The 17,340-nt window shown below is 40.6% G+C and overlaps 1 protein-coding gene across 3 annotated transcripts in view; it reads right to left on the bottom strand.

Annotated features, from left to right (window-relative positions):
- Window positions 1-17,340, bottom strand: part of AUTS2 (activator of transcription and developmental regulator AUTS2) — a 1,136,649-nt gene that overhangs the window by 843,722 nt on the left and 275,587 nt on the right. For all 3 annotated transcript variants that reach the window (XM_055340077.1, XM_055340076.1, XM_055340078.1), the window contains exon 2: window positions 13,759-13,971. In XM_055340077.1, coding sequence (XP_055196052.1) covers window positions 13,759-13,971 — 213 coding nt within the window. The remainder of the gene's footprint in view (window positions 1-13,758; window positions 13,972-17,340) is intronic.

Below are 17,340 nucleotides of genomic sequence, written 5' to 3'. Positions count from 1 at the left end.
TCCAATCTATCAGGGGCAGAGTTATCAGGGTATTTACTTCCTTTCTGTTATGTCAGAGTCTCTTATATAACGTTTGCATACAAAGGATGCTCAGTAAATGTTTGCTGACTGAGCAAATATGTGGAGAATGAATTAATTAGACCGCTTAAAAAGGGAATAAAATTAAACTGTTTTCTAAAGTCAAAGTATCTTAGATAGAGGGCATGTGGGACAATAATTTACAGGGCAAAGACTGCTTTTCATGCTTGGATACTAAAAATAGTTTGCGCTTTATGGTTAAAAAAAAAAAAAAAGTAGAGCCCCACACAAATATTTGCACGTACCAGAGTGCTCAGTAAATTCCACTTCAGACCAACCTAGCTTCCTCCCTGACTCTGCTGCTTGGCAGGTTGTTTTCAGATGATCATGGAAAGGCAAAACATTGCAGTGTCCCTGGGCCAGTTCTTCCTAGCTGCACTAGCCATGCCGCAGCTGTACTGACAGCCTAGGATACTGGGAAGACAGACTGCTGAGAGGTTCTATGGGAAAACAGGAGACAGCATCCACCAGGAAAGCAGAGAACTCTTAGAATAAGTTTTTGCCTTGTGTGGTATGTGTTGATCAGTACCTCATTTCACATTCATATCCTCAAAGAGGGAAAGCAAAGGTCATCTTGTATTGGCTTTTTTTTTTCTGTAAGCAATTAACATTGGAATGCAACAACAGCATGTGATTAGCAACATCATCAATAAAAAAATAACATTTATGCCAAACTTCATTCGGCCTTGATTATTAAGCATGTTCTTCTATGTGCCAGGCAATGTGCAACCAACACAACAAACACATGAGGGTGGGGAAAATGTATATACTTTCCTTCAAGAGAGCCTGGATTCTAGCAGAAGGGGCAGATGTGAAAGAATGATACAGGAAAAAAAAAATGTGTAAATTGTGCTAAGTATTAGCAATAAAAAGGGTGGTCGTAAAGGACAGAGGACTAAGGGCAGAGCCTGAGGTGAACAATACCAGGAAAGAGCCCCAGCCCCTGAGCAGATGACATTTCAGCTCAGGCCCACAGGACAAGAAGGAGCCCACGAAGCAAAAGAGCAGAGGGAACAGCACTTCAGGTGGGGGGAACAGCACGTGTAAGGTCACCACAGCGGGAAAGAATGTGATGCTTTGGAGGAAATGACGGAAGGTTGGAGTGCAGGAGCCAGTGAGTACAGAGGGTAACCAAAGGTGGACTGTAGAAACAGAGCAGCATAACCAAGCACTGTAGCTCACAGGAGTCTGAATTTTAATTTGAATACACTGAGGAGCCATTAAGAGGACTTACATCTAGGAATAGTATAGTCATGTATATTTTTAAAGGATCGCTCTGGCTATGGTACAGAGAATACACTGAAAGGGTTCGAGAATGAAAAGGGGAAACATGAGAAATACATCTCAGTCTTTCAAGAAAGGCACAGGAGAGTTTCAAGAGTTCTACTTCCCTAACGTGTGACACAAGCCTGGGCCTCTCCCCATGTTACAGAGCAATGTCCTCAGGGAGATTGGCTTTACGTGAGGAGGAGGGCTATATACAGCCAACTCCAAAACAGGGTACAAAATGAAAAAGGTCAATAGTGAATTATAAATAGAGTGACCATACAACCCAGTTTTCCAGGAAGTCCTGATTCATGCTTATTATTCCAAGGTAATTATTAATAGTACCCTCTTTCACTCTCAGAAACGTCCTATATTAGGTGATAAACTCTTGGGTCAGTTATTAAACAAAGGATCATGGGAGTTTTAAGGAAAATACATTTAAATTGGAAGGAAAAGATCATAAAAGCTTCAAAAAAGAAGTAGATCTGAAGTAGTTGCTGAAAGACAAACATGACAGTTGAAGAAGGCGATTCCAAACCAGGGGACCGGTGTCAGCACAGGGTGGCGAAATCATGAGGTGCATGCAGGTAACAGCAGCCACAGATTCAGCCTGGTGTTCCTGGAGAGGAGGAGTAGGGGATGTGGCCAGAAAGGTGACCATGACCTAACATTTCCTCCTGCACTAATGGGCTTATGTTTCATTTAGTTGCCTCTGGATGGCCTCTGAAATTCCTTTAATAAGAAGAGAGTACAATGTCAGTAAGTGAAACCCTGCTGAGCTACTCTAAGAACCCAGATAAGACAAGGAGTATAAATGCTGAGGAAAAACAGGCACCATGGTCAAGGGAGCAGGGAAGCAGATGGAAAGGGCACTTGTAACTTTGAAAGCAAACCAAAGTGTTTTCCTGTACAACTCTGGCTGGGTCAGGAAGCAAGCTCAAAATGCTATCTAGAAGGAGAGAGTGAAATGAAAACCAAAGAGCTGAGAGTGTGACCTGAAGGTAGGCTCAAAGGCAGGAAAGGAAGGAAAAAGAGGGTCTGTCTCATTTGGAAGACGAAGTGGGGAAGAGCAGGGTCAGAGTCACCACCGGGGAAAGGATGTCTCAGGTCCACATCCTTCCCTTTCAATATCCCACCTCCCATAGGTGCATCTCTTCACCTAACCTGTAGAACCAGGAGGGAAGTGGGCAAATACTCTCTACACAGTTGGCACACAGGACACAACCACAGCTCTCCCTGCCTCTGTCCATTCTCCCCACACCCCTGCTCTGTTCACGGGACAAATACAGATTCAGAGTCTTTGTATGCAGAGAGAAGATGCAGGTGATGATCAACTATGCAAGTGGGCTGCTGAGCTTTCTTTTTTTGTTGTTATGTCACCTTTTAATTAGAAAATATTTATTTTTAAAAGTTTGACACCTGTCTTCTCTATGTTGTACAGGACATCTCTAGGATGAACTCTACTTGTAGAACTGAACCTTTGTACCAGGGCTGCTTCACTTTCAAAAAGTACCATCAGACCTTCCAGCAATGTGTGCTGGGCTTTTATTCAGCTTTCTATTTGACTTAAGAGGCAGGGTTTTTTTTCATCATTCTCATCACTTCTTAGGGAAACTGGATGACAGCATTTTTTTAAATCAAAAGTCATTACTGACAGTCTTATTCATACAGTGTGATCATTTCATTAGTTACTGTGCAATAATAGATCACTTTGCACCCCTTTCCAAGGAAACACCATTTCTGGTCTCAAAGTGATGCATTAAAAATGAAGGCTACCTAACTGTTGACACACCTCAGGCAACGGTTAAATCTTAAGTGTAGTTTTTGCTACTTAAAAATTCTTCTGAAGGCTTTCATTCTGTTTGGTTTTAGGAAGGAAAATATTTCCCTTTGAATCTGTGGAACCCAAACCAGTAAGTAATTCAAGTATAACATTCTATTAAAGTGAAGCTTCTTGGTAAGGAAAAAACCATTAATGGTCTTTTAGCCCCCACCAATAATACATAGCCAGTATTTTCAGATTTCATTCACATCTGCCCCCGATACTTCCACCAAATACCACCAATTTTTTAACACGGAGGATTCATAAAACTTACAAACCTTGAGCTTGACACCACTGTGGTGCTGAAAGAAGAAAGTAATAAGTAGAATGAAGAAATTTCTGATTACTGTAGGCATAAAAAGCTATGTTGAGAGAGTTGGTAGATTTGAGGAGAAAAGAATTCAACATAATTGTTCTACCAAAGCTATATTCTAATAAACTCTGACCAAAAAGCAACCATTTTGAAACATTATTTTTGTAATATAATGCCTATTTCATTTAAAAGAAAGATTTATTTTTGCCAGTTTTGCGGAAAAAACTCAACTAGTAAATATACAGAATGTGAATACGGTCCTAATATTGATAAAAATTATTTTTACACAAGATTTAATTTAAATTTTTTTTATTTAATATGGTCCTAATATTGTTAAAAATTATTTTTACACAAGATGTGATTTAAAAATTTTTTAGATTTTACAAGTTTTGCAAACATCATACTATTCCTTCTCCCTTCTCTAAAAAATAAAAAATAGTACCATTCAGTTCATTTAAAAGTATGACTCTTGCAGCAATTGTACTGGCATCACCTAAGGAAGTTGGTGCCACAATCTGGCCCCCACCCAAGGGGAGAAGGCATGCTTGGGAATCTGCCTGTTAACAAAAGCCTGGAGTTGCTCCGACACAAGTGGTCCAAAGACCACCCTCTGAGAAACATTATTCTGTATATTCCCTATCTAGAAAACACAGCTAATTGCCTCTCAATCTAATTATAGCCAATCTCAGCCACTCAGAGCCATCACCAGCATTTAGGACCTGTCCAGGTTTGTATTACATGATTTCAAGACACATGACACAAATATTTCCTGTGCAAATGCAGGTGTAGAAATCACGAAGTGAACCACTCCAATGGCATCTGTGGAGGCAGACACGAGGGAGAAGTGGTAGCTTCCGCAGAACTGTGATCAGTGAATTCAGGTAGTATTTCAGCAGGACACAAAGCAGGGCTCCTAAAAGACACCAGGTGGGTCCTGACCGGATTTGCCTGTGTTTGTGAGCCATTTTAAATTCTGCTCCGTGCGTGTACTAGTGTGAGGAGCACACATACACCTACGTGTGAAAAGACCCAGGGTTCTTGCAAGAACTTTGTTAAATCTGCTGGACATTAAATTATCAATGCTTGCATCAATAGACCACGCTCTAGGATTCATCTGGAATACCAAAATAGCTTATTTAAAACATCATTATGACCCAGCAGTAACTCAAGTGCAGTTGGGTTCCTTTGGTAAAGCAGGTCTAATGGGACTGAGGGGTGCATGTGTCATCAAGGCCCCTCAGCCTGAGTCTCAGGGTCTCTCTAAAAGCAAGTATCTGTCCTACTCAAAAACAGCACAAAATCTAGCATGGTTTTTGGGCAGCCCACGTGGCTTAGCAGTTTAGCGCCACCTTCAGTCCAGAGAGTGATCCTGGAGACCCAGTATCGAGTCCCACGTCGGGCTCCTTGCAAGGAGCCTGCTTCTCCCTCTGCCTGTGTCTCTGCCTCTCTCTTTCTCTCTCTATGCCTATCATGAATAAATAAATAAATCTTTAAAAATATATTTTTTATTTATTATTTACTCATGAGAGACACACACAGATCCCGGGTCTCCAAGATCGTGCCCTGGGCCAAAGGGAGGCGCCAAACCACTGAGCCACCCAGAGATCCCAATAAACAAAATCTTAAAAAAAAAATCTAGCATGGTTTTGTCTCAGACAGTATTCACTAAAAATGTTCCAGGGAAAGCTAAAAAAGAATGGTAATATTTTATCTATCCTCATATTTAATTAAAAAAAGAGCTAATAATACTTCCAAGAGGGAGGCCATTCCTTGTTCAGCACAAGATTTCTCTGCACAAAGTTATTTCAGAATAGACAATAAAACAATTCAACATGTCAACACTTAAGAAAACCACCGCTTCATATATGCTACAGATGCATTAGCTAACAACTCTGAAGATAGGGTACAAATGCCACAGCTGGAGGCAGCCATCAGAGAACCAGGAACATCATCCACTGCCAAAGTCCAATCAAATCCACTGTCTTCCTCTTCCCTCTCTGTGCCTGGAGGCCCCAATTGCCCTCAAAACAGAACTGAATCACAGAAATAGGTTTATAGGAAGAAAAGTTATATGCAAAGACCCTGAATATAATACCTCCAAGTTCAAGAGATCAGATCATGGTTTTCTTCTGCATAGTAACTGTATGAACAGCAGAGGAAAGAGGACAATGTCCTACAAAAAACTAATGGAGAATACAAGATGTTAACACACTTAAAATAAGAACCTTACACATACATATTTAACAAGAACCTTACAAAGGTGAGCCATGCATGGGCAGATGGCTTGGTTTCCAGCCCAGTGAGTGCACATTTGGCTCTCTGGGCAGAAGGAGACAGTCAGCTCTGCCTATGAGTATATACTTAATCTTCAAATGCACCTCTTTGGCTTTTCTTCCTTGGAAAAAGAATTACAAATCAGGCATCGAGGCATCCGACATTTCTCAAGCAACATTTACCACAGAGAATTGTCTGTGCCTGCCTTAAAGCCCACCCACAATTTCATTTTCAATTAGCAGCTCCTCGAAAGGCAGTAATGAAAGCAGTTGCTAAAGAGCATTCAGATGTCACTGAAAGACTGCAAACCCAAACTGTAAATAGCACATTGTGAGTCGCCTGTCACCACCATCAACTCCCACGGGAATCTCGCAACACGTGGCTATCACAACCATCTGCTCAACTCCCCAGCACCACCACTGCAAACCACACAGCCACCTACTCGCTCCCACCTCCCACTCATTACCTGTCATGTGCAGGCTTGTGTGGAGATGGGAGTGCTGTGGGCAGAAATTAGAATGCAGAACACATGGGGGCTTGTTTCACGTTTTCCAGCTAAGATCTGGCCACATGCAGATAACATGGATCATCAAAACATAGGAAGACTTAAAATTAAATTAACACAAAATGCAGTTTTAAATAAAGAAAGAGAGTTCTGTCAACCCCCATCAACTATCAAAAGTGTAGTGTGAAGGGAAAATACACTCCCTCAGGCCTCAATCACCCATAGTGCAGGAACTGACAGCGGACAGAGTTGAGAAGCTCTTCTCTCACTTTGCCCTTCTTACTCCTCTAACAATATACAGGATTTAAATGGCCCTTAATAAAGTTCAGCACACACATACATATGACATATTCTTGGGATTTTGAGAAAGTCACTATTACTTATTTTTTTTCTTTAATGGAGCAATTTCTAGAGGTCTCAGGATTGCTCATGAGGAGTTACTGTCCATTTTCTTAATAGCAGTTCCTTTTCCAATTCAGCCTATTTTCTTTCTGTACGTTTTGTTTTATGAGGTGGTACTCAATGTGCTATGTTCTCTTTTAGTCTATTTTTACTAAATTTTAATTAAAAATTATATATGTCACTTGGGAGAAGATATTACTGGCTGCATCACTCCAAACATTTATCTCACTAAGGTCAAGTAATATTTATTATCACTCTTACCAAAATCTAGGGTTGATGGAATATATCCCAGACAACAAGCTAAGTCAGGAAACACAAAACAGAAATTCTAAAACTCAAAAAACAAATTGTCATTGCCTCCAAATGCCCATTTTAAAAAAAAATTCATGTAACTTGTTATTATATTAGTCCCACGTTGCCCAATACCAGACGCACACCTCCAATATAATAAATACACAACTAATTCTGAACAGAGACAAGCCTGATTGTGGGTTCCTCAATAATTAGATGCTAAAATCTGGCATCTTATCCTTATTTTCAGTTAGTCAAAATTCTAAAACCTGTTATAAGCCAATCTTCCTCCTCCCAGTCTTTTATCATCTGCTTTTATTCCTATTTCTGTAGTCTTAGGCAAAAGTAAAAGAATAATGTGCCACTTAATCAGAAGGAAAAACAGAGGATCTGATTTACTATCTGTTTATAACCTTCATATGACAACACAATTTTTGAAAAAAGCAAATGAAATCCCAACAAGCACATGAACCTTGAAATTCTGAAGTAGGAATAAAAAACGACTTAACTGCAGCTCAATTTTCTGACACTAGTTCAATGTACCTTCAGTCATTTAACCATGATAACAACTACATTTATGAAAGAGCACCTAGCAAAGTTAGTATGTCTTTTCATTACTAAAGTATAATCCCTAATTGCATTAATGTTTCAAATGTTCTGATTTCCAGAAACTTGTAGGCTCTCAAGTCAAGCTGGATAAAAATCTGTGTGACTTCAGTCTGGACTTTTTTTTACCCAAAACTAATTAGCCGGTCTTCAAAATATGACCTGAACTAGATCTGTCTAATCAAAGTTGTCCATTATAAACCCTCCTTTCGCAAGTTAACTTCTACTACCAACAATGTCACAGAGAAGTCCTCGGACAATCTGACTTGATCACACTGAAATAAAGGATTGGCTTCTAGTAGTAAATGCACTTAACAGGAAGGAGCCTGAGCAGAGAGACTGCTCTGATGGGTTGAAGCACAGCTGGAGGCTTAGTCACCTGAGCCCTTCTGTTCCATCAATACATCCACTTATTCCAAATAAGGCCAACATGCAATGGCAATACACAAAACAGATGCAATCACCATAGCTCTAACAATAGCTCTAACTTTAAAGACTTAGCACGGGGATCAATCCCTCTTCTTAGGAGACATCAGTACGCATTATCTGCAACGTCAGCTACAAATCTTCACTAAGTCTGATTCCACCATACTAGAATTTCAGGGAGAGGAGCAAATTTCCATTCCTTATAAGCAATACCCACCCAGATCAACCTGTATAAAGATTTCTAAACCACATAAAAGCCATTCTTACTAGCAAAGTCAGAGTCTACCTGCTTGGCTCCTAAAATATTCCCAAACTCCTTTATTTCCCTCCCAAACGGGATCCTCCTGAGGCTCAAAGCAATCTCAGTAGGCTGCCTCTTTTTCTCAGAAATACTACCCTTAGCTGAACAGCTTTTTAGAAACTAACATTTAGTTAGGAGGGAAGACTCTGGGATTTATTTTGATGACCAATCCTGGTATGTTTGTTGAAGAGTTCATATGGCCTAAGAATTCATCATACTTCCCTGAAGCCTATTTCCTCTGATTTAGTTCCTATTAGAGAGAGCAAAGATAGGTAATGGACTACACAGTTTAGAAATACCCAGGCCCAGCCAAATCTGAGAGTTCTCTGAACTTCCATCAACTTTTCCTCCTTGCTTATTTTTAAAACCCCTCTATTCTCTGTGTTTTCAACTATGAAGTAGTAACATTTTAAATCTTCTCTCATGGTGTAGAAGTTAGACAAACTGAAAGAAAACTCAATGCCCTAGGGAAGGGTTAAGTTTTCCAAAAACTCTCCTAAGGAAATCCTCCATTGGCTATAAGGTTTGGCAGCATGTCACATCATTGTGTCCTTCGGGGGTTGCATCATGACTTAGTCTTGCAGTTAGAGAATAAGGCTCCTTACGGGGATGGCCTGGGCAGCCTCTGTTTTGGTTTCCCATTTCCAAGTCTAAGTAGGGATGGGAAAAAAACTCAAACAAAAACCTACCACATCCTCATTAGTACAACCTAAAACTTTTTAAACATAATGTCTGAATGCTCACATCATGAGCAAATAGTTATGTGTAAGACAATACAAGCCTGGGGGGTCAGAAAGAAATGCATTCTTTCGTAAAAGTTAACCTATTCCTTTCTTCATTTTTAAAACCCTCTTTGGAAATTCAGGAGAATGTTCAAACTTGCCACATAAAAAAGTGCAACCATTTTAAAAGACAGCTGCCAGCTCAGCATCTTCTGAATCAGTACATATTTATACTTAAAAACATAATCCAACAACTAAGTTCCACTGGGGTGGTTAAGTGTCAGTTAAAAAGCTTTCTTTTGGGATCCCCGGGTGGCGCAGCGGTTTGGCGCCTGCCTTTGGCCCAGGGCGTGATCCTGGAGGCCCAGGATCGAATCCCACGTAGGGCTCCCGGTGCATGGAGCCTGCTTTTCCCTCTGCCTGTGTCTCTGCCTCTCTCTCTCTCTCTCTCTCTCTCTCTCTCTCTCTCTCTGTGTGTGTGTGTGTGTGTGTGTGTGTGTGACTATCATAAATAAATAAAAATTAAAAAAAAAAAAAAAGCTTTCTTTTCCCAGTATGAGAAAATACTAGGAGAACTGAGGTTTTATAATCAGGGAAAAGAAGGAAAAGTCAGCTTGGTTTTAGAACTACACATCTCTCTTATAAAAGTATATTATTGTACTCTGATGGTAAAAAGATTAGTTGACTTCAATGGATTCTCAGAAGAAAAAAAAAAACTACTATTTACTCTACACAAAGGAGCAACATCTTCCCATAATTACAGGAAAGCTGTGCATTAAGGTGCCTGCTTAGGAAGTACCATTTCCTAATAAGATGCAAACCTATCACACTCTCACTAAGTCAAAAATAAAGACTAACTTCTCACTTCCTACGGCCCTCTTTCCTCCGTAGTTCTTCAAATTATAACTCCCTCAATAGGGATCCCTGGGTGGCGCAGCAGTTTGGCGCCTGCCTTTGGCCCAGGGTGCGATCCTGGAGACCCCGGATCGAATCCCATGTCAGGCTCCCGGTGCATGGAGCCTGCTTCTCCCTCTGCCTGTGTCTCTGCCTCTCTCTCTCTCTGTGTGTGACTATCATAAATAAATAAAAAAATTTAAAAAAAAGTTTAAAAAAAATAACTCCCTCAATAAAAGGTATTAAGCAACTATCCATTAATTTAGAAATTCTCCTCAAGGACGCTCTCATCTCAGGGGCTCCTCCCAGCTAAGATGGTCACATACAGCTATTTTATATCTTGTACCAGGCAAAAGTAAGGAAAAGAAATTGTGATGTGTACAGGCATCTAGCACAACCAGAAAGCAACATCCAATACTATGGGCACAAGCTTCTGAACATCTATTGTGGCCCTTAAACACTTGTGTCACCTTTTACCAATAATCATACAACAGACAGCACTTGTCCAGGCAACACACATGTAGCCATGCCTTTCCCTCATACTTCTCTCCTTTAAATATCTTCAGAGAAACTATCAATTACAGACTCCAAACCAAAATTACTCTGAGGTCTACTGCAGCCTTCCTTCCTTGAAAACACTACGTATCTCTGCTGGTCATAAATTTAAAGAACCATGAAACTCAGGGAGAGGAGCCTGAAAAATCACCAAGACCAAATCCCTCATTTTCTAGATGGGCAGCAATAGACAGTGATCTGTTCAGGGTTTCAAAACAGTACAAGTGATTCTGGGGAGTCTACAAATGAAAAGTAGTGGTAGAGCTTTATTTCAGTTATCAACTTCTGCTTCCCCTCCTACCAGAAAAATAACATTTGATTTGGGGAGTATATTTTGGCATCAACACTGAAGATAAGAAAAACACCACTTGTTTTGAAAACTCTTACACAGACCAAAAAGGTACAACTCATTCTTTCCTTTTCCACGATTTATAATGAGTGAGTAAAAAAAAAAAAAAATTGCTTTTCAAATATTTAGCCTAAAATAAGGATAGCTTTGATTTCAAATACCATGTGTACCAGAAGGTTAACCATTAGGACAAAAGCTACCTGAATTTGAGACATACATGTCCTAATTTCCTTTTATGATCACCAGAGGACAAAGCAGAAGGAAGAATTTCGAGGACAGAGAATGGGAAAGTCAGATCAAATCTGGGAGTAGGAGTCAAGGATGAGGAACCACAGTTTAGTGTAGACTTGGAATTAAATTGGTTTCTTGTCTGAAAGAGTAGGAAGCCTTCCTCCTATACTGCTGCTAGGGAAGGCCTGGGGAAGAGGTGGTGGTTACACTGCAACTTCTGTCCCAGAATAAAAATTACCTTTCTTACAGAGCTCATGCAGAGGAGCATGGGCTGGGAGTCACAGCACCACCACCTTTTATAGCACCTAACCCTTCCACCTTGGCTCCACTCTCTTTCCTGAAACAATTTCCTTATATAGAAAAAGAAATCTTCATGTAAATGTGGTTGCTTTCAAACTTCCCAGCTCTTCCTCTGCTCTCTGAACTTGGTAGTTTATCCTGTTTCTTTTTATGCTTTCATAGGTCACCATTTCTATAACCAAAGTCACTCCCTATGACCAAACTATTCACTTAGTTCCTAGAAATACTTGGGAGGCCCCCTATTACCTCCAACCTGGAGTTCTCTTTCTCTTCATCCCAATTGGCTAATATAAAGGGAAAATAGAGCAATACAAAGAAACCTGGATCTAAACCCTGGTTCTGTACCTCATTGCTAAGTGGCCTGAGGCAAGACATTGTAATGCTTGCTTTGACCTCTGGTTTCCCCCTGTGAAAAGTAAACCTATTACCCACTACCCAGGATGGCTGTGAGAATTACAGATTATATAAACTCCCTTATTAATGACTGTAACACGGTACGCATTAGACAAATGTTAATAATTACTCTTAGAACTCCAGTCTGGGGGATCCCTGGGTGGCTCAGCAGTTTAGCGCCTGCCTTTGGCCCAGGGCACAATCCTGGAATCCCAAGATCCAGTCCCAGGTCGGGCTCCCAGCATGGAGCCTGCTTCTCCCTCCTCCTGTGTCTCTGCCTCTCTGCCTCTCTCTCTCTCTCTCTCTCTCATCTATCATAAATAAATAAATAAATCTTTTAAAAAAATTTCATTTGAGAACATATATGTACCTTCAGAAAACCTGCCTTGTCGAAAGGAGGAAAAATGAGTGGGAAATATTAGAAAGGGAGACAGTACATGAGAGACTGCTAACTCTGGGAAATGAACAAGGGGTGGTAGAAAGGGAGGTGGGCAGGGGGTGGCGGTGACTGGGTGATGCGCACTGAGGGGGGCACTTGATGGGATGAGCACTGGGTGTTATTCTATATGTTGGCAAATTGAACACCAATAAAAATAAATTTAAAAAAGAAAAGAAAGAAAAGAAAAGAAAAGAAGAAAAAAGAAAAGAAAAGAAAAGAAAAGAAAAGAAAAGAAAAGAAAAGAAAAGAAAAGAAAAGAAAAGAAAGAAAAGAAAACCTGCTCTGTCAATTGTGGGGACACTCCCTGAGATACTTTTGTGTCCATGCTGACATCCATCCCTCTAGATGTTTTCTCAGGAATATATCCCTCCTTATCCACCAGGTTGAACTGGGACTCCATATCTTATTAGAGACCAGATCATATTAAGGCTTTGGGCCCTCCAACCTTTTCACTAAAAATCATCACCAAAAATACACTCTTGATGCTTTATAAGAATGACTTCCAAACTGACCTGGTCATTATCAAGTAGAAAATCTAAGACCACAAGTTCTGTGACTCGTCCCCAGAGATTCGGGTTCATTAGCTCTTCGGGAGGGGCCAGAAAACACTCATGATATGATTCTAATGATCTGTGAACTTGCAGAACCACTGTTTGTGTATGATCCCAGATTTCTCCCTCTATACAAAAACATCTGCAAACTGGAAAATGCCTGTTGGGCTTCTAATTAGCAGCACCTGCTCTATGAGCCACACTCCCTTTCTCTGCTTACTTCAAGTGATAGTCATTTCCATTCAATGGTCCCATCAAAAACAAACAGAACACACCCAGGACACAGGTAACTCAGCAGGCACTAAAGCCTCTGGATTTGTGCAGAAAAACTGCTATAAACAGCTTCGTTTCTCATTATTAATCTATCTCATGTGGGGATTTCCACAGGCAGAAAGACTCCCAAATGCCAAGAGCTATATTTTCTTGTGGATCACTGAAACCTAATTATTAACAGACCAGTAAGCCCTACTACCAGACTTTCATACAATCAGTAGATCGCAAAGAGTCCTGAACTATGGACTACAGAGAACAACTGAAGAACAGAAAGGCAAATTCATTTCTTCACCACTGTTCTCACCTATACCACAATATCTGAGGTGCTTTAGAAAATAAAAATCATAAGCAAGGTTCTGCCTGCATGCAGACAACCATTTTTAGTACCTCAGAACCTTGAGATCCACAATGTACCTGAGAGCACACTTGCCCGTTTCATTTGTCCCAATCATGAAGATCTCTGCCCTATGAACCATCTCTAGCTTGACTAGCATCAGTAGTCCAGCCAGTCTGCTCCACATGCCAGTAGCACCAGCGTCAAGCTTTGTGGCACACAGCACATCTGATAAAAAGGTACCAATGCCCAAGTTTCAAACTGTCATAAAAACACTGAGCTAGGCCTAGTGTATCCTGTGAGAAGCAAGTACACAGCTTTGCGAGGCAACCCGCCAGCAACCCACCAAGGAGGTCTTCTCCACAGGAAGGACTGCAGAGAGGCAGGCACATGAGGAAGGGATTTTGAGAAGGACACACCCACGCTTCCTCACCTGCCTGAGTCCCTTCGGTGTTTTCTTTCTCTTCCCAAGGTGCTGGCAGAGATTGCGGTCATTTTCTCGATCTGAGCTGTAGTGGTGGGGGTGGCTGAGTCTGCTCTTCTTAGAATGAAAGGACAGGCCATTGGTAAGTGCTTCTCGTTTCTTCTTGATCAGAGGGGTCTGGCGTCTTTCCACACGTTCCTGGGGCTTAAGTGCCACATCTTTCTATAGGAAAGAAGGAGAGGGAAGTGCTGATTACATAGGTGTCCAGAGTCACCCCCAAAGCACAGGCTACACAGGGCTACAAGAAGGGAGAGGGGAAAGCAGGAAAGAGGGAGATGAGAACACCTAAAACTAAGAAACACTGCTCTCTATCCTTCTGAATCCCTAATGCCACCACAAATATATCCTTTCTATTATTGCTGGGCAGAAAAGTCAACAAAGCAAAAAGCATCTGTCCATTAAAAGTGATTTCACTGCTTAGTGGCTTTCAATTTGATTCTCTGCTAGGTCCAGCACACAATGACATTCTCCAAGGAGGCTCAATACACTCACTTTCCATGTTGGTACATCAATTATATTTCAGAAAAGGAGTACTAAGTGCATGCATGATTTAAGAAAAAAAAAAAGGCAAAAGCCCGAACATACTAGGGCCAGGTGGATGTGAGCCAGCAAGAAAGAAACTTTCAATTTATATGATTAAAATGTTTCCTTAATGCATTATATATTTTTACCACAAGTTCCTCTGAGCATCCTTAATTCCCAGTTTTTTGCAAAATGTAACAATATTATCATCAAGATATACAGCAACTTTTCATTTATTACTGTGTGACTGGGGGGGGGGGGGCGGGAGGGCAGGAGAAAAGTAATGGATGTCCTGGAATAGGAAACAGCAGCTGTAGAGACTACAGGCAGGCATTTCAGTCCACAACCTCCAGCGACTTCTGTGCCTGCAGGTGGCTCAGCATCTATGGAAATACCAAAGACCTGAACCCAAAGCCTGACACTGGCATCATTCATTAGGAGACGAAGTACACCACTGGTAGGATACGTGCAAAGGTCCTCTGAACTCTGAGAAATGCTGTACACGCAAAGTGCTGAAATTAGAAGATTTGGAACTCAGTCCATTGTAAATGAGTGGATATGATCCTATTTACACTAAAAATGTTCCTTCATGGAGCCTCACTCCCATACAAATAAATTGTTTCTGTGGTCCTAAATCAATGCACTTTAAAATAAATCAAAAAACTAAACCAAAAATTTCCCTTTACCCATCTTTCTCCTTAAAATACTTTGCTCTTTACTCTAACCCCCCCTTCCCCACCCTCCTCCTCCTTTACAGCCAATAGCCCCATGTTAGTTCTCTATCCTACTGCCTCCCAATATCCAGCACTGCCCACTTGACATACACGCTGCTCCTCAAGGTCCTTCCCCAAATCAACCATAGCCATTATGGTCCTTTACCTCTGCTTTACCGTTGGCCTCAAAGCTCTACTTTCCACACCCCTCCCTCTTCTAGTTCAAGGAGTCTTAGCAAGGCTGTCCACTCAGGATGACCTTTCTTATAATGCAAAGCACTGTTCTCAAGCCTTATACAAGTATTTTCTTTTCTTTTCTATTTTTAAGATTTTAGTTATTTACTTGAGAGAGAGAGTGGGAGAGAGCACAGAGGAAGAGAAAGTAGACTCCTTGCTGAGAATGGAGCCTGATGTGGGGCTAGATCCCAGGACCTTAAGATCATGATCTGAGCCAAAGGTACATAGATGTTTAACTGACTAAGCCACCCAAGTGCTCCACAAGTATTTTCTGTTCATACAGTATATGCCAAGTACAAACTCAGCACTGGCCTCTACCAGGGCTGGGAAAACAATAATGTGGGGGGGAAAATCACCACCTCATGAAACTTAAAGTTTAGGGACAAATATTAAATCACACAAATATATCATTGCAAATTTAACTATCTGCTCTAAAGGAAAGGCAAAGAGTGCTAAAACTGGGGTAAATGGTCTAGTTCAGAGGACTGAGTTGGTGCTAAGGAGATGACTACCATCTGACCTAGTTCTGAAAGTCTGAGCAGAGAGAACAGCTTATGTCAAGGCCCTGCAGCAGCTGGCAGCATGATCCCTTAAAAGAATCAGGGCACAGACTAACTTATCATTCATCTCAGTAACCCCAATGCTTCACGTACAGAGTCAGGCAAATAACAGGTAGTATGTATGTTTATGTTTGTTAAGTAAATAAATAAATAAGGCAACTAGCTAAAGTATCCAAACCTTTAAGTCACAATAGTGATTTAATAGAACCCCAAGCCAGCACTAAAATAGAATGAAGCAAACTAGGAAAGTAGAAACCAAGGAACCTCGAAGGCACTGCAGAAACAAGGATCCACAGCAAACAGCAAGCCCTAAAAGAGGCAAAAGACCTTATCCCTGGAGAAAGAAGATATCAAAAATAATAATCTCCTAAGGCAAATGAGTGGTTCCTGGTCTAACTTCTAGCTGCTATCAATGCAGATGATTTACCCTCTACCATTGGAGAGGGAGCTCTCCTGAGGCAATGAGGATATGTGGTGGAAAGTATTTAAGGGACAAGCTGAAATCAAAGTGAGTGCACATGGCCATTGATTCTAGTCTCAGAAACTTGTACGCTATGCCTAACACATGGTAAATGTTTAATAAATGTCTGCTGTATTTATTCCTCTGTCCGACATCCACTACCACAGTCAGCTATGTCAAACACCTGCTCAGCTCAGATTATTCTGCGATTAACATAGCATGCAACCAAAACAGCTCTCATGAAAAGATACTCGGAAATGATGGCAATGCTAGCAGAAGCAGCCAGGTGAGGTCCATCGTGGACTGCTTCTATATAATATGATTAATTGTACTACTATTTCTAAGAGTAATATATAAACTCCCCACTGGGTAAAAAAAAAATCTCCTGTCACCCACCTACTGCCTTATATACTTGTAGAGTATTGGATTAATAAAAAATTATGATACTTAATAATGTATCAATGGTGCTTTTAAAAAAAATTATGCCATTCTCTTTGGAGACCAAATCTCCTTTCGTACTGAAGGTGCTCCAAAGTATATTGAAAATTATGTGCAATTCCATACAAATGTGAATTAATATTTATGAGAGTATGGTATAATTTTTTCCAAATCCATTTTATTTTCATGTAGCATATTAATCAAGGCATTCTCACCACACCACAAGAGCTACACACAAATGGACCCCATGCCGTGATATTAGCTTGTAAGAGACCTGCTGAAGTCTTAGCAGCAGCAGTACAATCATCTTAGCTCCAATTAATATTGAGATTTTTAATTCTGGAGGGTGCGAGAATGGGGAGGAAAGAGGAAGAGAGAAAGGATCAAAATGTGTATAGAGGCGGTGGCTTAAGAGGTAAGAAGAAATCAAGAGTCATTAAAAGGTTTTTATTATAGGTTTATATTCTCAAAGACTAGAAATTATCTTCATTCTTTCAAAGATATAGTTTTATTTAGAAACTGCTGCATAGACACTTTGGTATAATTCTTGAATAAACCAGGCTGATGTTTATTCATTCTGTCTGTAAACATTATCTGGTTG

This window comes from Nyctereutes procyonoides, unplaced genomic scaffold (assembly GCF_905146905.1).
Source record: "Nyctereutes procyonoides isolate TBG_1078 unplaced genomic scaffold, NYPRO_anot_genome, whole genome shotgun sequence".
NCBI lineage: Eukaryota > Metazoa > Chordata > Mammalia > Carnivora > Canidae > Nyctereutes > Nyctereutes procyonoides.
This window is presented reverse-complemented; position numbering and strand designations above follow the sequence as displayed.